This window comes from Anarhichas minor, unplaced genomic scaffold (genome assembly GCF_050575085.1).
Source record: "Anarhichas minor isolate MPS153535 unplaced genomic scaffold, ASM5057508v1 ptg000003l, whole genome shotgun sequence".
Taxonomy (NCBI): domain Eukaryota; kingdom Metazoa; phylum Chordata; class Actinopteri; order Perciformes; family Anarhichadidae; genus Anarhichas; species Anarhichas minor.
This window is the reverse complement of record NW_027466449.1, coordinates 7,941,127-7,958,392: the sequence shown is the minus strand read 5'-3', so window position 1 is coordinate 7,958,392 and position 17,266 is coordinate 7,941,127. Positions and strand designations below refer to the sequence as shown.

At 41.2% G+C, this 17,266-nt stretch overlaps 3 protein-coding genes across 6 annotated transcripts; all 3 read left to right on the top strand.

The window, feature by feature from the left end:
- The first annotated feature begins 84 nt into the window (after positions 1-84).
- Positions 85-2,866, top strand: slc61a1 (solute carrier family 61 member 1). 2 transcript variants are annotated; one of them, XM_076096059.1, is made up of 2 exons: positions 85-230; positions 623-2,866. In XM_076096059.1, the coding sequence occupies exon 2, from the start codon at positions 704-706 to the stop codon at positions 2,147-2,149; it is 1,446 nt and encodes a 481-aa protein (XP_075952174.1). In that variant the 5' UTR covers positions 85-230; positions 623-703; the 3' UTR covers positions 2,150-2,866. The 2 variants fall into 2 exon arrangements, with proteins under 2 accessions (XP_075952174.1, XP_075952182.1); XM_076096067.1 differs by lacking the exon at positions 85-230 and adding an exon at positions 272-425.
- A 127-nt stretch (positions 2,867-2,993) lies between these two features.
- LOC142954816 (protein lifeguard 2-like) lies at positions 2,994-8,473 on the top strand. The gene is made up of 12 exons (XM_076096078.1): positions 2,994-3,675; positions 4,995-5,082; positions 5,203-5,291; positions 5,447-5,511; positions 5,612-5,665; positions 5,775-5,825; positions 5,916-5,955; positions 6,086-6,123; positions 6,371-6,458; positions 6,606-6,701; positions 6,862-6,915; positions 7,030-8,473. The coding sequence occupies exons 1-12, from the start codon at positions 3,661-3,663 to the stop codon at positions 7,177-7,179; spliced, it is 828 nt and encodes a 275-aa protein (XP_075952193.1). The 5' UTR covers positions 2,994-3,660; the 3' UTR covers positions 7,180-8,473.
- Positions 8,474-9,537: 1,064 nt separating this feature from the next.
- On the top strand, positions 9,538-16,621 carry senp1 (SUMO specific peptidase 1). Of its 3 annotated transcripts, XM_076096034.1 has the most exons (18): positions 9,540-10,164; positions 10,337-10,395; positions 10,487-10,668; positions 10,760-10,835; positions 10,935-11,127; positions 11,236-11,371; positions 11,459-11,577; positions 12,048-12,331; positions 12,442-12,505; positions 12,794-12,832; positions 12,919-13,003; positions 13,114-13,254; positions 13,799-13,927; positions 14,133-14,336; positions 14,430-14,509; positions 14,638-14,722; positions 15,297-15,392; positions 15,475-16,621. In XM_076096034.1, exons 1-18 carry the CDS (start codon positions 10,031-10,033, stop codon positions 15,535-15,537), a joined length of 2,169 nt encoding a protein of 722 aa, XP_075952149.1. In that variant the 5' UTR covers positions 9,540-10,030; the 3' UTR covers positions 15,538-16,621. The 3 variants fall into 3 exon arrangements, 2 of the variants coding, with proteins under 2 accessions (XP_075952163.1, XP_075952149.1); XR_012955752.1 differs by lacking the exon at positions 14,638-14,722 and having other exon boundaries at positions 9,538-10,164; XM_076096048.1 differs by lacking the exon at positions 14,638-14,722 and having other exon boundaries at positions 9,538-10,164; positions 15,297-16,621.
- The last annotated feature ends 645 nt before the right edge of the window (positions 16,622-17,266 follow it).

Below are 17,266 nucleotides of genomic sequence, written 5' to 3'. Positions count from 1 at the left end.
GCACTCTGAAAAAGTTGCAACACGGGATGTGTGGACACATGACATAACTTTCTCCTACCGCTGGAAATCAGAAAGCAAAGTATAGTGATGCCACCTTGTGGTGAAATAATGGATCCAGGATCCAGGAAGTGACTGGTGTGTTTGCTACCGCAGCTCATCAAACACCATCACTATGTTAGTTATGTTTTGTACGTCGTGTAACTGATATGGGACTGCTGTCAAATGGCACGGTAAGATATCATGTTACAGAAGTGGGAAAACGTGTGGTACGATAGTGACGCAAATAACTATTTTATCTTGACGTCGGCAGCAGGTTAGCTTGTAGGCTAGCGTTAGCATGTAACGTTAGGCGCTCTCAGCTGTATACGTGTTTTAAGTAAACACAACTGAATTGACGCAAGTCAGGCTTTCTGCCATTGATGAAGGTAACCCGCACTCTACTGCTGTAACTGGCTTGGTAAACTCGGTTGTATTGACTAGTGTTAGTCAACCAACTTAGATTCCTAAAAGTAAAAGCTTATTAGCCAAGTTAGCTGCGGATTTAACATGGCTAATTACTATAGCTAACTTGATCACTGGTAACTCTCTTCTTTCTGTACTTGTTCGCCTTGTATCTCCACAGGTGCTGAGAAATAGAAGGAAGAGATTTGAACACGGACCAGGACCTCAGGTTTGACCTCAAGTGGGTGCCGACTATCGCACCATGTTGGTGACAGCATATCTTGCCATCATCTTCCTGCTTGCCCTGTGTGTTGCCCTCGAGCTCACAGCACGCCGCCTCGTCCCCCCTCAGTCCACTCCTGCTGTAGCCAACCCAGTTTTCCGTCGCTTCCAGAGCGTATTCCTTCGGGCATACCTTTTGGCTTTGTCGGCAGACTGGCTCCAGGGTCCTTACCTCTACAAACTCTACCGTCACTACAGCTTCCTGGAATCCCAAATAGCCATCTTATATGTGTGTGGCCTGGCCTCCTGTGTTCTGTTTGCTCCAATTTCAGGCTGGCTCCCTCAATTCTTGGGTCGCAGGCAGACATGTCTTCTCTTCTGCCTGTCCTACTCTGCGTGTTGTCTCACCAAGCTGTCCACAGACTACTTTGTTTTGATTTTGGGTCGGATCCTGGGGGGTCTGTCCACATCCCTGCTCACCACCACATTTGAAGCCTGGTACGTGCACCGGCATGTAGTCGTCCACGATTTCCCCAAGGAGTGGATCCCCGGTACCTTCACCAAAGCTGCTACCTGGAATCACGGGCTCGCTGTGGGAGCAGGGCTGGTGGCTAACTTGCTGGCTGAATGGCTCCACCTGGGGCCGGTGGCTCCCTTTCTCCTGGCTGTGCCCTGCTTGGCATGCTGTGGCTGGGTGGTGCTAACCGACTGGGGCAAGGAAGAGGCTGAAGACGGTCCTGGGGGGGACGAACAAAAACTGCCTCTTGGCACTCCAAATGGAGGCGTGACCCGTTTGTCTGCGAGGGCCCGTTTCTCACGCAGCTGCCATGACGGCTTGCGCTGCCTGCTGTCAGACAGGAGAGTCATGCTCTTAGGTGGAGTGCAGGCTCTGTTTGAAAGTGTCCTTTACATTTTTGTTTTCCTGTGGACCCCGGTACTGGACCCTCATGGGCCTCCTTTGGGAATAGTGTTCTCTTGCCTGATGGCTGCCAGCATGGCCGGCTCCTTGCTGTACCGAGTAGCCACCTCCACACGCTATCGTCTACAGCCTGGCCATGTTCTCTGCCTGGCTGTGCTGATGGCCTTCTTCTCCCTCTTCATGCTGACCTTCTCCACTGCCCCAGGCCAACCTAGACCTCATGAATCCTTTCTGGCCTTCCTGCTGCTGGAGCTGGCCTGTGGGCTCTATTTCCCTTCCGTCAGTTTTCTCCAGGGCAGGGTGATCCCAGAGGAGAAGAGGGCTAGTGTGCTGGCCTGGTTCAGACTGCCTCTGCACCTGCTGGCCTGCATAGGGCTGCTGGCGCTTCATGGGGAGATATCAGGAACAGGCGGCGGGGAGGAAGGTAGCGGCACCAGACACATGTTTGGAGGCTGTGCTGTTATGATGCTGGCAGCTTTGATGGCTGTAGTCAGTCTGTTTACTCTGGGCAGAAATGACACAGACCTGAGACTGGAAGGAACCAGAGACGAGGGGGACATGTACTGAGGAGAGGAACCACATATTTGGTTACGCTTGACTGGTTTTGAATGTAACGTGCCTGTTTTGTGCGACTAAAAGTAGAGACCCGATGTGTTCCAATGATCATAAGTCTATAGTTTGCCAAATACAGGACTGAAGGAAATCAAAGTCCAAAGGGGGGGGGGGATTAAAAATTCAGTTAAATTGTATTATATTTTTACTTGTTACCATGTTGCTTCTTAGTTGTGTTTTTTTTTTGGGAGATACTTTTACTAATCCTGTCTGTGTGGGGCTTCTTTGGGAACGTAGCCATATCGACCTTCATTTGTCAAGTAATGTGCTGCAATGTCCAAAACTCCTGTGTATCAAACTATTCCAGATAACACAGTATTGCCTCATTGTGTGCACCAATAGGGAGATGGGGTGAAGTGTTTGACACAATATAATTAATCTCACTTGTCAGTGAGAAGATCAGTAATATATAGATGTTCCATCATATTTTAAAACAGACATGAAAAGAGTTTACAGAGAGCTCAAAATGTATTTTAAAAAATGTAGACCAGTATCTGAACATCAGTTCTTGCAATACTTCTCTATGTTTTCTGTTCCTGCGTCTGTTTTATTGAAGAGAGAAATGTACAGTTTGTTGGTTTTACTTTGAATACTTCTTTTGCATCATCTTTGGGATATTTTCTCATATTATCTGTGATCTTTACACTTTTAAATAAAAGCGTACGTATTGTACATGATTCATATTTAATTGTTGGATATAACTGGAATTTAAATTTGTGCCATATTGATGTTTTGTAATATGTATTCAGTAGCATCAGTTTGGGTTTCCAAATAATCCAAAATAGTGCAATATTGAATATTTTAATGTGTCTTTTCTTTAAAGGGAAAACGTAATGTTAATGCTGCTCAAGCTACATTTTTTATTTTATTCAAAATTAACAAAAACGTTTAGCGTTAATGTGTTCTGCACCAATCATTTAAAAAAATACTATAGATAATGAACATTCATTTAGAAGTTAAAGCTGTAAATTATTCACATTTACTGAAAGAAGCCACTTGTGTTTTAGGTAATTGAAATGCAAGAGTCCTATTTATATACACGGAAAGAGTTTTTGAGCCAAGTTGTATATCACTCTCTTAGGTTTTGCTGCAGACCATATTTCCGGATTTCTCTGGACGTCTCTAACGGCCTATATGCAGGCATCCATCCTCCCCATTTTCCCTGCTGCTGTGGTACAGTCCCATCTGTTCTCTATGATGCAGCTTCACCTAGATGCTGCTAGAACATCACTCTGTGGGTGAGGGAGGGGTATCTGCACGAGTCCTAACTGCGTTGTTTTGGGATTACGTCACTGAATCGTCAGATAGTGTGTCCAGTCTGAGCAGGCAAGAACAGCACTATCAATCTGAGGTCCTTTCACACAGCTTCCAGTCCTTCAGACTCTGCAAGAACGACATTAATAAAGGAGACACCTGAGCCCCATTGACTGGTTGGCATACAGAACAGGACGCGACAGACAGCCATCATGACAAAGGGCAAGGTATGCGTTTGCTTTAATGTGATTCAGTTAATGTTTACGTCTGACAGATTAGGATTTTCTGTATGAGGTCTAGATTGTTACATAACAGTGAGCTGATGTGCGTGTCTCTACTGCAGCCCTGGAGTCTGACTATTGTGCTTAATGGTAATGACAGCTTTTCAGTTGTAATTACCACCAAATTGCAGATTATTGAGTCATTTTAATGAATAACTAAAACTTGGGTAGTGGATTTTAATAACATGGTTTTGTGTCCCGCAGTATATTCGCATTTTGAGCCACAAAATAATAGCTGTTACATAAAGTGTTGCATTTTTGATATCTGTTGTGCTGTTGTGTTCAATGCTCAGCAGTTGAGTTTCCTGAATTTATATGAATGAAATGCGTCACAGGCTGTTTCACCATGATGCGTCACCAAGACAACCCTTTTCTTTCTGTAGCTCTAGTTAGTTAACTAACGTCAAGCCAAACTGTCTCCGAGTCAGTTTGTGCCCCATATTCTGTCAACCAAATGGGAAGAACGGTGTTGAAAATTCTGAGTTTTTTTTTTAAAACATCGTCGTTCAATAGTTAATTAATTAATTAATAACGAGAAACCGATGCTCTGTCGACCCGCATGCTAATAGCCTCACGTTACCTGAGAGCCGGGTTTAATCAACTGGACGCTGCTACTGCGTGACAATAGGATCTGTCAGCATGTCAATCAAAACTCTTGTAATAGACGATACCAGCACTAATAACGGTTACAAGTTAATGTGTTGGTATACGGCTATCACTGCTATCAGCTTAAGTTTCAGTTGAAGTTGTGAGATAGACGCTGAAACTATTTAAATATCAATTAAAGTATAAGTACTGAAAGAAGCTGAGCTGTCAGTTGGCGAGTGAAAGCAGTTGGTCTGTGAGTAACTGTAGGCAAGGAAAACACTTGGAATTTCAGCCATAAAATGTGATGGCAATACACATCAATCCAAGTTTAGGTGATTGTAATACAACACTGTACAACAGCATCCGTCATGATCATTAATCTTGATAGCCCACTTTTTTTTCATTTTCTGATATGGTGAAGCTGCAATATGACTGACTTGTACTCATCCTGAATATGCATTATACAGTGTGCTTCTTTGCGCCACAGATGCTACAATTTTAGTATGTGTTATGTCACACTAAGTATCAAGTTACTTTGCTGACATAGGGAACAGTGCCTAAAGCATTATGCAACACTGATAGTATCTGAAACATTTGATTCATCCTCACCATAAATGTGTAAAAGACTATAATCTAAAAAGGTAACAACTTGTTCATCTTTTGTGCTACTGTGTCAGCTGTCACTTGCAAACAAGGCCACCAATGGCTCCAGTGTAGAAGCTTTGGTGTCACCAACTCCTCCCAGCTATGAGGAAGCCACTGCAGGTATGGCAACACATTATCCTTCTATATTTGATCATAAAGTCAGTGTGTCATTAACGTAGGATTACAGAAGTATATGTTGACTGCTATGCATATACATCCCACCAAAAATGTGTTGTCCAGGCACCAGTGCTCCTTGCTACAATGATGTTGAGACGCTCACAGAGTTCACCTGGGATGATCGCAACATCAGGAGGGTCTTCATCCGTAAGGTATCAGAAAGCTTTATTGATTATAGTATTAGCTCTGTTGTGAATGCTGTGCATCGCTTATAATTGACCTCAAATGAATGTTGTTAAACTTCTCCTGCTCAGCACATGCCACTACATGTACGACTATGCAACATTTTTTCATTGCTTTCTTTTAGGTGTACGCCATCTTGATGATCCAGCTTTTGGTGACTCTTGCGATTGTGGCTATTTTCACATTCTGGTGAGCGTAAGACCAGTCTTTTTCAATTGTCTCTCATGTGTTACAATATTGAACAAGTATTTGCGGGTAGTGATCTTACTTAAGACTGTGCTCCTTTTAGTGACCCAGTGAAAGACTACATTCAATCCAACCCTGGCTGGTACTGGGCCTCTTAGTAAGTAGAGTGAGACTCAACTCAGTAATACTCAGTCACTCTGTACGTTTTCTGGTTCATGTGACTTCTATCTAACTAAATATCTAACTATGTTTCTGTTGTTCACCAGTGCTGTGTTCTTTGTCACATATCTGACCCTATCTTGCTGCTCTGCACCAAGGTAAGTTAAAACTTCTCAAAATGAAATGCACATCATCAACATAACAAAACAGTGTTGTGATTGTGAACCGTACTCTACTCACTCCTACAGGAGACAGTTTCCATGGAATCTGATTCTGCTCGCCATCTTTGTAAGTACAGCTTTAATGATTATTTTATTGATACATTTTATAAAATGTAATGCTCTCCGGTTATGACTTGTCAAAAGAGATTTGAACAAATACCTGCATTTTGACATGGCTATTATATGTTCTGTTGCAGACCCTCTCACTCTCCTACATGACAGGGATGTTGTCCAGGTACACTTTTATGATTGCTCACAGTTTTATGTCATTGTCTTGTGTTACTTTGCATTGTCTCTTTCCGCTTTAGACCAGCTAGCATGATCCCATTTGCATCCAGATAATAAGGCAGCCATGTATTTCCTTTACAGTATGTGAGGTTGTACGTGTAGCCAGTCATGTAGGCCTTTATAAAACTGTGTTGTGTATTCTGTTTACAATTTCTTCAAACATTTTCAGTAAGTTGTGTTTCTCGTTTGAATAGCTTCTATAACACCAAGTCAGTGGTGATGTGTCTGGGCATCACAGCAGCAGTCTGTCTCCTGGTCACAGTCTTCAGCTTCCAAACTAAGGTGAGGAAAAAACAAGTGTTCCCTTACTGTACTTCATATACTATTTGATATACTGTATGCATGATGGAGAGCAAAAATCACTCACATGTCAGCTTTTCCCACTGTTGTATTAACATAGGTTTGATTTCATGCGCTTTCTCCATCTAGTTTGATGTGACATCATACCAAGGCGTGCTCTTTGTCTTCTGCATGGTCATGTTCATGTCTGGACTGGTGCTGGCAGTCGTCCTTCCCTTTCAATATGTAAGTATGACGGTCAAATTAGACAGTCACATCAGTTGTGTCATGTGAGACTGGAATGTGGAGGATTTTCACGCAATCAGGACATAGTTCTATCAAATGCAGCTGACAAACATTTAAAACACTGGCATCTCATCTAATCAAGAAACCTTTTGCCATTTAGGTACCCTGGTTGGATGCCACCTACGCTGTCCTTGGAGCCATACTGTTTACAATGGTACGGGTGCATACTCTGTCAAGCCATTACTGATAGTCAACAATGTGTGACCATTTCTATCAGAATTAGAAAAACAGAAAGATGTCTTACTTGCTGTTTTATTGTTTGTTGCAGTTTTTGGCATTTGACACCCAGCTCCTCATGGGGAACAAGCGCTACACCATGAGTCCAGAAGAGTACGTCTTTGCCTCTCTCAACATCTATCTAGATATCATCTACATCTTCTCCTTCTTCCTGCAAATCTTCGGAACAAAACAAGAGTAAAGCAACGCCCCACCTTTCTTACCTGTAAGGGATGGGAATCTAGGCAGACATGATTTTGACGACAATGCTTCCAATTGTAACAGCTTTATTTTTTTGCCTGATACTGATAAGGCCACAAATACTTTGTGAATCTCTCGTACAGCTATACATGTACATAGATGTATGTCAGTGTTCACATCCAAAATGTCTACAACCTTCCCCTCCCCTCTAGCATGTTGTAAACCCACACCACATTATGGTTAGCTTACTGGCTTAACCAGCAAAAAACAATCCGTGATCTTACTCCATTTACCGTAGATAAAACAAACTGTGAGAGTTCATCTGAAGTTGTGTGGGTGTCTTTATGTCCATACCTGCTTAGATATCACAAATGTCCTGCAGAAAATAGATGTCAGTGCTCTTTGAGAGGTATGTGATCTATAACACATTATGCATGACTCTTAAAAAGCTCGAACTATGCCTAGTCATCACATCATTGGGTTATTGTTGGTAGTGGTGATTTAATGACTGAAAGCACAAATGTGATGATAGAAATATACTTTTCCTGTGTTTTCAAGCATATCCAATGTTGTCTCAATACTGTGAATTACGAGAAACTCCATGCTGTTTTGGGGGGATAGGTGACATGTCATCTTTTTAATGACAACTTAGAAATATGATTCATTGAATTTAGGATATTGTTACTCATCTTTGCCTTGATTTGTTCCTCATATTTACTGTATGCTGTATTGTCTATATGTTGGTTTTACTCCATTTAACTCTGAGGCATTCATTCATTGCACTCCCATTGTTGTGTTGTTTACTAGTAGTATGCCATTTGCTTATTAATATGTGTGTTTGAACCTGAAATGTTTTGAATGAAGATTGTGTAGATATATATTTTTTCTTCATGAAAGACATTTAGTTTGGGCAAAGATTGATTGTTCACACTATAGTTTTCGGTCTTGATATTATTTAAACTTCTTTATTTGGTCTGAAGTGGTTTCACATGATAATCAAATATAAAGATGAAAGTGCCATACAAGCATGAATTTAATGTAACTTTTGATAAGGCCTGTTTTTGTGGAAGGGCTTGAAAGTTATATTTCATGACATTTGAAGTTTATTTTTTTATGACAGAATGATATATTTCAGATAGTCTGTGATATAAAATGGTGACTTTGAAGCTTGACGTGAATTCATAAGTCGTCTAAAGTGGCCTTGGACTACCTTTATGTAATGATATTGATTCAGTATATTGTTTTTTAGAGCACCCTATATTTGACCAACACATTAGTGTTATTGTATTGATTTATTAAAGGGTGAATGTGTCTGAATGGTCTCACCGAGTATCTCTGATTTAATAAGTAATAAAATGCCCTAACACTTCCACATTACCTTTAGTAGCAGTACCTTTAGTCTGTGTTAATCATGAAACACCATCTAAGAAACATGTTATTATGCCACTTTTCATAGGACAAAGGGAGCTTAACTTCCTTTTTATATTTTCAGCCTAAACATCTCAGTATTATGGAGGTGTCTTAGGTGTCTTTCAAAATATTATGAATATTCTCCTGTAATCACCTGCTTACACACTTCCTCCTTTAAAATGTGATGCAGTTTCTACGTGTTAATTACCAGCACTCTGGTCCTCTGATAAATTACTTTTCACATTATTTCAGCGGTGTATAAGGTGGCTTCTCTCACTATGTTTATTTTGGAGCGATAGTTCTATTTTTGAAGTATTTCCCTGACAAGTGGTAATTTTAATGTGTAGCTCAGTAGGCGTCTATTGATTTGTGAACGCATAATAGCACAAATTGTAAATGTATTTATCATAATATATTTTTGTCTTAATGGTGTATGTCTGTGTGTCTGTTCATGTTTCCCTCGGGGTGGATAATGGTAGGCCTATTTAAGGACCATGGCTAGGTAAAGGTCATGTAGTGCTGCTTTGGCAGGTAATAGCTGGTCTTAATCCTGAACAGGGTATCTTCCTGGCTTGCATGTATGCTGTCTGTCAATTGAATTAGAGAAATACTCAAAACCTGTTCGTCTCCTCATGAATGATTAAGGCATCTGAGAACACACTTTGTGGCTGTATGTGTTTGGCATAACAATCGGATTAATTCATTGAAATTATAATTAGAAAAAAATTTGAGAAGACGAGATCTACACGCAATTGTGTTTGTGCGTGAGTGCGACAGACACACAGGATATGAAAGCGGTAACGCTAAATAATTGCGTGCGTGTGGTCTACATGTGTTCAGAAGTCAAAGCCGGCGTGTGACGTATTATTAAATGGTCTCCGCCAGTCTGCAATCAACCAGTAGAAGACGGGTACACTCAGATTCACAGCATCCAGTCATCCAATCACAATGTGCGATGGTTGAGCGTCCTATTCATCAGCCATGTTGTGGTTTTGAATGAGGAAGAAGCGGGAGATAATATTCTTCAACGAGTTTATATGCTTTTTAAAGTCACGTTAGGGATATATAAATGAGTTAGCGTGGGACTCAAAATGATAACCGTTTTTCCGAACGCGTTGGTTGCGACTTGTCGCATTCCTGCTGGAATTTAAACATACTTCCATAAATTAGCCGCGTCGTAGCAACATTAGCTAGCGCGGTAGTTAGCATAGTGTGCTAGCTAGGCAACTAGCTAATTCTCAACTGACTAGCCAACGGTTAGGTTTCATTTGTGAAATGATAATCGTGAGGACTGTTAGCTTTTGAAACAGCCTCAGCTAACCTACCTCAGTCGAATGAAGCGCACTGGCTTCATTAGGTTTGACTATATAGACAGGTAGACTTAAAGTAGCCATAGCGATTTATCTTTAAACCAGCGGCGTTATTTCTAAAACTTTTGAGCCATGTTGAATCACATCTACGAATGGATAGAAACGAGCTTTGCCAATCTTCGCAATGGTGAACCAGCTGTGGAGGACTCTGACGGACACCGGAGACCGGGCGATGTTCCGTTAAGGAGGAAAAGACCACTTGAATGGTATGAGCTGTAACAGCATTACTCCCGTGTGTAACCACAAGTCGGTGTGTTTAAAAAGACCGACCCCAGTTTGCTTTTAAGTTATTTATGAGTCCGTGTAACGTTTCAATTTGTCGAAATGGACGGAATGTGTTTATTAACTGTAAAGCGTCTATCTGTTTTTTTCCTTAAGTTTGGAAGATGGACATAACATCGACCAAGATGGCTTAATCGTAAAGAAATCTCGAATGGGTAATTAATAATTAACTTTGTTACATATTATGGTGTGAGTGTATGTAGCGATATAATCAGTATTAACATGTCTTGTTTTAAATTCCTTTAGGGGATCTTATTGACACAGTCAAGGTTGCAGCTGAAGGGGTTAAGAGTCACAGCTCCAGTGTGGCTACATGGATGAGAAACAATGTAAGCCCTACTTTGAGCAATATACTGCCTGCCTATCCTGGTCCACCGCCTGGAGAACCACAGCCCTCCACATCAGCATCAGTCTGGGCTGGGATGCCGGTAAGGGATAAATGTTTGGAGCCTGACTGTAGAGATGTCAAAACATGTTTTGCCTTGATTTTAAAGAAGTCATGTGTGCTTTTGCTTTAAGATTGTTGAAAGGAACTGTCTGGATGAGACGTTCGTTGCTCCCTCGACAACATTGGAGTGGAAAACATCCAAATCGGGTAAAATTGTCACTTAAGCTTTTGCAAAGCTAAAGTTTGGCCAGGCTTTAAGCTCTCAGAAAGAAGTTAATTGTTCTACTGTTTGTTTATCAACTCTAGAATGGTTGCGCAATGACAAGAACATTATGGGATCAAAAGTCTGTAGGCGACAAGTGTGCATGAGTCCTACACATCGTGAAGTGCCAAAAATAAATGGGCATTCAGTCAACATGTCACCCTCCATCACCCCAAAATTGCACCCATCTCCACGGTTAGGCAGGCCCCTGAACCTCCGACCATATGCAACACCAAGGTATCGTTGTGTCTTTGTTTTTACCTCCTCCCATTTCAAAAGTTGCTTTTTGTTATATGACGTGTCTTTATACTGTGTGATTACAACACTGTCATTTTCTGTCTGCAGTTTTAGTGGAGTGGCAAGCAGCTCCTGCACTAGTATGTATGAGAAGACATTTCCCATCAAAGTGGTGCAGAGCCCAACACACAGCTCCTCATCTGGGCGCATGCACAATGCCAGGCTTCACTGCACAGCACAGCAGGTCAGACACCAGGACAAATGTAATTCCTGCTCACTCAGTTGTTACATCTCTTCATTTATTTACTGGTTTTCCTCTCTGCTTGTCCAGTCTGTTTGTGAAGAGGAGAAGGAGGTCTACAGGCAGCTTCTGACCATGGTCTCTGGTGGTCAGTCATCTCTCCATCACAACGGCAGCTCACACGCCTTTGTGAGGTCACACAGAGATTTGTACGTATTTATACAAATGCAGTCGATTTTAGCAATGCCAAACCCTCCATGAAGTATGCAAAGGAATACAGAGTGTGGGTGTGTGTGTGTGGGGGGGGGGGGTGTGGCACAGAAGAAGGTGTTCTGTTTAAATGCAGTCACAGGCCAGTGGGTGGCTCCATAAGTATAAGATCAACAGTGGTGTTTTATCCAAAACTCCAGTTCTTGTGTCAGTTGCTTACTCTGCGTAGCCTGAAAGGTGTTTACAGATACTCAATGGTAGTCGCATGTATGCTTTGTAGTTGGAACTACCAGTTATTGTCCATCTTTACTCCGATTACAAACCTTCCCTACATTTATGTGGGTCGTGAATAAGAATGCTAAATACATTTGATTAGTTCCATGTCTATCCTTTATCACTTTGACTGTTCTGGACTGTATCTAGATAAGTGCCTGCTCTCTCATCTGCTTACCCTTCACTTTCTCATCAGTACCAGCTTCCTGACTACGAGCCGCAGACTGCTACAGTTCGCTTCCCCTACTAGGTCACCAGTAGGAGGAACTTCAGAGGGACCCAGCAGCCCCCCCAGCCCCACAGGGATGTCCAGCCAGAGCTCCAGCAACCTGCCCAGCCCGTTGTGGAATTCCAATAGGCCGGGGATCCAGACGTGGTCTCTGGACACAGACCCCAGCTCCAGCAGAGCAGCTACTCTCACAGCAGCTCCCTCTCCATCTGCTCTTATGGATAACTCTTCTCAGGACACACAATCATCAGGTCATTTTCTTGTGTGTGTGTACTTAATGGAAATATAGATATCGTGAATTGAATATTTGCTTGGTTCTGTACTCTTTCTTTGCTTGTAATGTCCTTGTCTTTTCTTGCAGCTCATGATGGTGACTCTGTAATTATTATAAATGAGCAAAAGGGTAAAAAGCAAGACCGCTCAAGGTTAGTATGGTTCTTCACTCAGTGTTGCTATTTTGTTACTTACGTCTTTACTTGACAAGCTACATTTCACTGTAGTTAATGTGCAATGTGTAACATGATTAAACATTTAAAAATGTCCAAGATGTAGATGTCTTTACATTTCACGTTGGATGCTGTTACTTAACTTCGAAATTTAATTTGTATAGACCCAGACACACCATGTTACGTCTGTGATTCTTGGTGCAGTAAAAACAATGACTTATGTCATACATGTTGGATACACGTTAACTGAGTTCTGTATTTTTACAGTGTGCCATGTTTCCAAGCAGAGTTATGGATCAAAGAATTGTAAGTACACTCCCATGTATTAGATTATATAAATGACTGATAATTATGTTTGAACAGAGAAAAACGTGTGTCTTTTGTCACTGTAGGACGAGTATGTATGACTCTCGGGCGAGAGAAAGACGGAGACACATTGAAGAGCAGGAGACCTTGGCTGCCCTGTTGCTGCGGCAGGTGAGGGTCCACCACTGAAGCTCTCTTTCAGATTAAAGTGTTATCCAATCGGTTGTATCGCGATCTCTTCTGATCCCACTAATCTGTGTCATGTTGTTCCTGGTTCTCAGCGCCTGTCTGACGAGTCGCAACGCAGGCCAGATGTGGAGGTCCATGTCAGAGTTCCTTTGGAGAAGGAGGTTCCTTTGACTCTTGTGATAGAAGAATCAAAGCCTTTAGAAGAGAAACCCGAATTCCCCGACTTTACAGAGGTGTGGTCATTGTGTCTTAATGAGTATGCAGTGTTTACTGTGTATATCATTTATTTAGATGAGACAAAAGACTGGCTTTCCCAAGTATTTCTGACTTTCCTATTTCTTCCTTTTTAAAAAGTAAAGTAAAGACTGACTAAATGGTTGCCTTATTGTTTTGCTGTGCATGTTGATTTATTGTAAATTCCTTCCAGCTGACATGAAGTGCTCTATGCTACTTAAAGCCAGGGTTGCTAGATTTTGAAAACTCTGTTTGAATGAAAGTAGCAAGCAGCACTAGCTACAAATACTATAATGAATATAAACAACAAACTTGGCCTTTAAGTTTAGACCAGATAGTTTCTTTTTCTCCACACGTTTTAGTCCCATGCTTTGGTTGAAAACAATAAGACCAGAAACAATTTAAATATTAGATTTAAAAATAAAACATTTTATTTACAATAAAACACATTTTGTTTTTGTTTCTGCCGGCTGTCAAGCTGGAACAAATTGATATCTAATGAAAATAAAGGTTAATATTTGTGTGCTGTCTCTTTCTGATCAGGAGATGGAGGCTGAGGTGAACAAGGGGCTGAGAGGAGGGAACCATGAAGTTTTAAGTGAAGGTTTTGGTCTCAGCCTTACACGCAAAGACCTGCAGACCCTCAGCAACCTGAACTGGCTCAATGATGAGGTGGGTGTAAATGATCCTCACGGTCACAGATCTGTGAATGATCAGCGGGCATTCGTTTAGCACCAGACTCCCACACCCCTGTTTTGATTATGTATTCATCACAATGTTCAAAGAAATACTTGACCGTGGTAATATTGTGCATGGAATAATCGTCACACAACTGAGTCGTACAGTTAATTGAAACTCTCCCTCCTTAATCTCGAAGGTGATCAACTTTTACATGAACCTGCTGGTGGAGCGCAGCAAGGACCCCGGCCTGCCATCAGTCAATACGTTCAACACTTTTTTCTACCCAAAGCTGCGCAGCAATGGCTACTCTGCTGTCCGCCGCTGGACCAAGAAGATGGACATCTTTTCTAAAGACGTCCTGCTGGTTCCTGTCCACCTGGGGGTGCACTGGTGCCTCTCTGTAAGTCTTAATCACCGTAATTGCAAACTTGGAAGTAGCAATCTTTGGAGTTTATGTTGCAGTTTTTTTTTATTGTGCAACTCTTTCTCTTAGGTGGTGGATTTCCGGAAAAAGGCTGTCATTTACTTTGATTCTATGGGAGGAAACAACGATGAAGCATGCAGAATGTTGTTGTGAGTTTCAGTATCCGATGTGTTTGTTTGTTGAATGGGATGTATATTTAGAGAGGTACATGCAACTCCTGCTAAATAATTTTATGAGCCATCAAAGTGTATAGAAAGTAATTCACTTTCTCCCCCAGTAAATACCTGCAACAGGAAAGTAAGGACAAGAAGGGCAAAGAACTGAATACCGTAGGCTGGACTCTGCACAGCAAAAAGCGCAATGTAAGTCCAAAACACATGAGGGCGGTTAGCATGAAGTAGTCTGTTTTCATTGTTGTCATGAAACTGCATGTGTTTTGAATTTTTGGATGGGTTTCCATTATCAGCAGAAAGTTCTAGGAGCAAGTAGTACCTCCATAAATATAAATCATCTGTGACATAAAGCCTCTGTTCTTTCACTGGCACATCCGTCAAGTGACCAATTTTGGTTTGTCTTGGTTTCATAATTTACTGCGTTTCTCATTAACAGAACAGTATAATTCACAATGTTGCTTTGTGTTACTTTCACAAGTGAGCTAGGTCGTTGGAGCAGTGATGCATGTGAAATATCAATCTATTAATAATGCTATTGCATTCTCAATAACAACATTTCTCATGATGCTGTATGCTTATGTAGGAAGAAATCCACTCTAAAATGTGATAGAATTTTCAAAGCAAAGTCCAAGCAGTAATTAGATAGTCATTGTTGTTAATAAAATATCCTGTCAGACCTGTACAGATATGTTTTGCATCATGGAATGTCCAATAACATCTTGTCTCCCCCCCCCCCCCCCCCCCCCCTTTTTTTTGCTTTCAGGAAATCCCACAGCAGATGAATGGTAGTGACTGTGGAATGTTCACATGCAAATATGCAGATTACATTACCAAAGACAAGCCCATCACGTTCACACAGGTAATCACAAGCGCAGATTAATCTGCATATCATCGTGATAGTGGCCTACAAATGTCTTGCATGACTTCTCTTTACTCCACAGCACCACATGCCCTACTTCAGAAAACGGATGGTTTGGGAGATTCTGAACCATAAGCTGTTGTAGGCTTGTGTAGTCGGCTCGCGATGTTGGGAATACGAGTCGTAACGACGGCTGAGCTACGCTCGACAGAAGGATCTACTGACAGTAGTCCTGTTTTGGGAAAGACTTGCACACCAGCTCATCAGATCAGGAACCAGCTCTGCTACTCTGCATCCTCTACCGTCAATCAAGCTCTCAGCTGATCTCAGCTGATGGGATGTTGCCGGAGCACCAAGCACTGCCTCCCAGACCTCTACTCCACGTTGGTGTTTTTTGGGGCACCCGTGGAGCATCAGTTTAGCAGCTGGAACACTGCATGTTTTGTATGGCCGAGCCAGAACTGTTTTTCAAGTCGGGCTTGTACTGACTTCTGCGATGTGGTGTTCAATGCAGACACGCCAAGTTTACATGTTCTTGTCTTGCAGGGACACGAGCGCTTTCTGCTGCTTCATTTTTATAACGACGGTAATACTTTTCAGTGTCGCTGTCCATGTTTGATACTCTTGGTACGATAAAAGGAAAATAAACTTCACTATGAAAACTGAAGTATGAATGGCTTCTAGTCTTAAAAACCTGTCTTAGTATTTGGGCGCAGAACTTTATTTATTTATTTTTTTCCCATAGTACGAACATTTCAGCTAAAACGACTATTTTTGTAATTTGTTTGATTAAAAGGCCTAAAGCGTCTTCATGCCTTGTCTCAGAGTATGGTTTATAACGGAAATAGGAAGTTTTACCTGCCACACACGTACTTGCAAGTGTGAAAAAACGGTCTTAGTTACGTTCTAAAACAGGAGGGTAAAAAAACCAACGGATGTTAGTCTTGATAAAAGATTGTAAATTAAGGTTCAAAATCTATTTTATGTATTTCAGAGTCTTTTGTTTTGCAGCAACTTTTGGGCATATTCAATATATTTTTAACTTTGTACATACTTAAAACATATACAGCCTCTTGAACAGTGTAAAATACCTTTTCTTTATGGAATTCCTATGTTTTTTTTAAAAATCTAGATTTAAGTCCGTTTTAGAAATACATTCTCATGTATTGTGACTGTTACTTGTGTATTACCTCAAAATCAGTTGGGTTTGATAAACATGAGAGAACCTGGATGTGTGTTGGCTTATTTGAAGTGCATTATCTGTTTTACAAAGTATAAACCTGCAGATGGTCCCTTGTGTAACAAAAAGCAAACACACCACAGTGAAAAAATGTATTTAAAAGATGACAAGTTCCAAATCAAACCAAGTTAAACCTTTAATAGCTGTAGGGGTTTTCTTATGAAATTGACAAAGACCTGCATCATGGCACAGACAGACATTTACTGAACAAAACCAACAGACTGCGCAGACATCTCTGAACATGAGTTAAGAAGTGACTTGATATATTCAATGACCTTCAGCGACAAGATTTCTAAATACTCAATCCAACATTAGCAGCAATAGTTTGTTCGACTCAAGAAGCCACCATTCACTTTTTCTTCAATGTTTTGGACAGAAACAATGGAACACAAGATAGTCCGATAGAGATGTCTTTGCTTGATAGATCTATGTTCAGAGTAGTTTGAGATGACAATACAATCTTCAACATTAGCAGTGCAAGAACAAAACAAAAAACAAGCCAAACAAATCTGAGTAGCACTTCACTATCCCTCTCAAATCTAAGGCATTTCTGTGAAGTTTAATTTGGTCCTGGAAATAAAACCGTGTGAACCAAGAAAGCAACAAACACAACAACTGGAACTGGATGGAATGG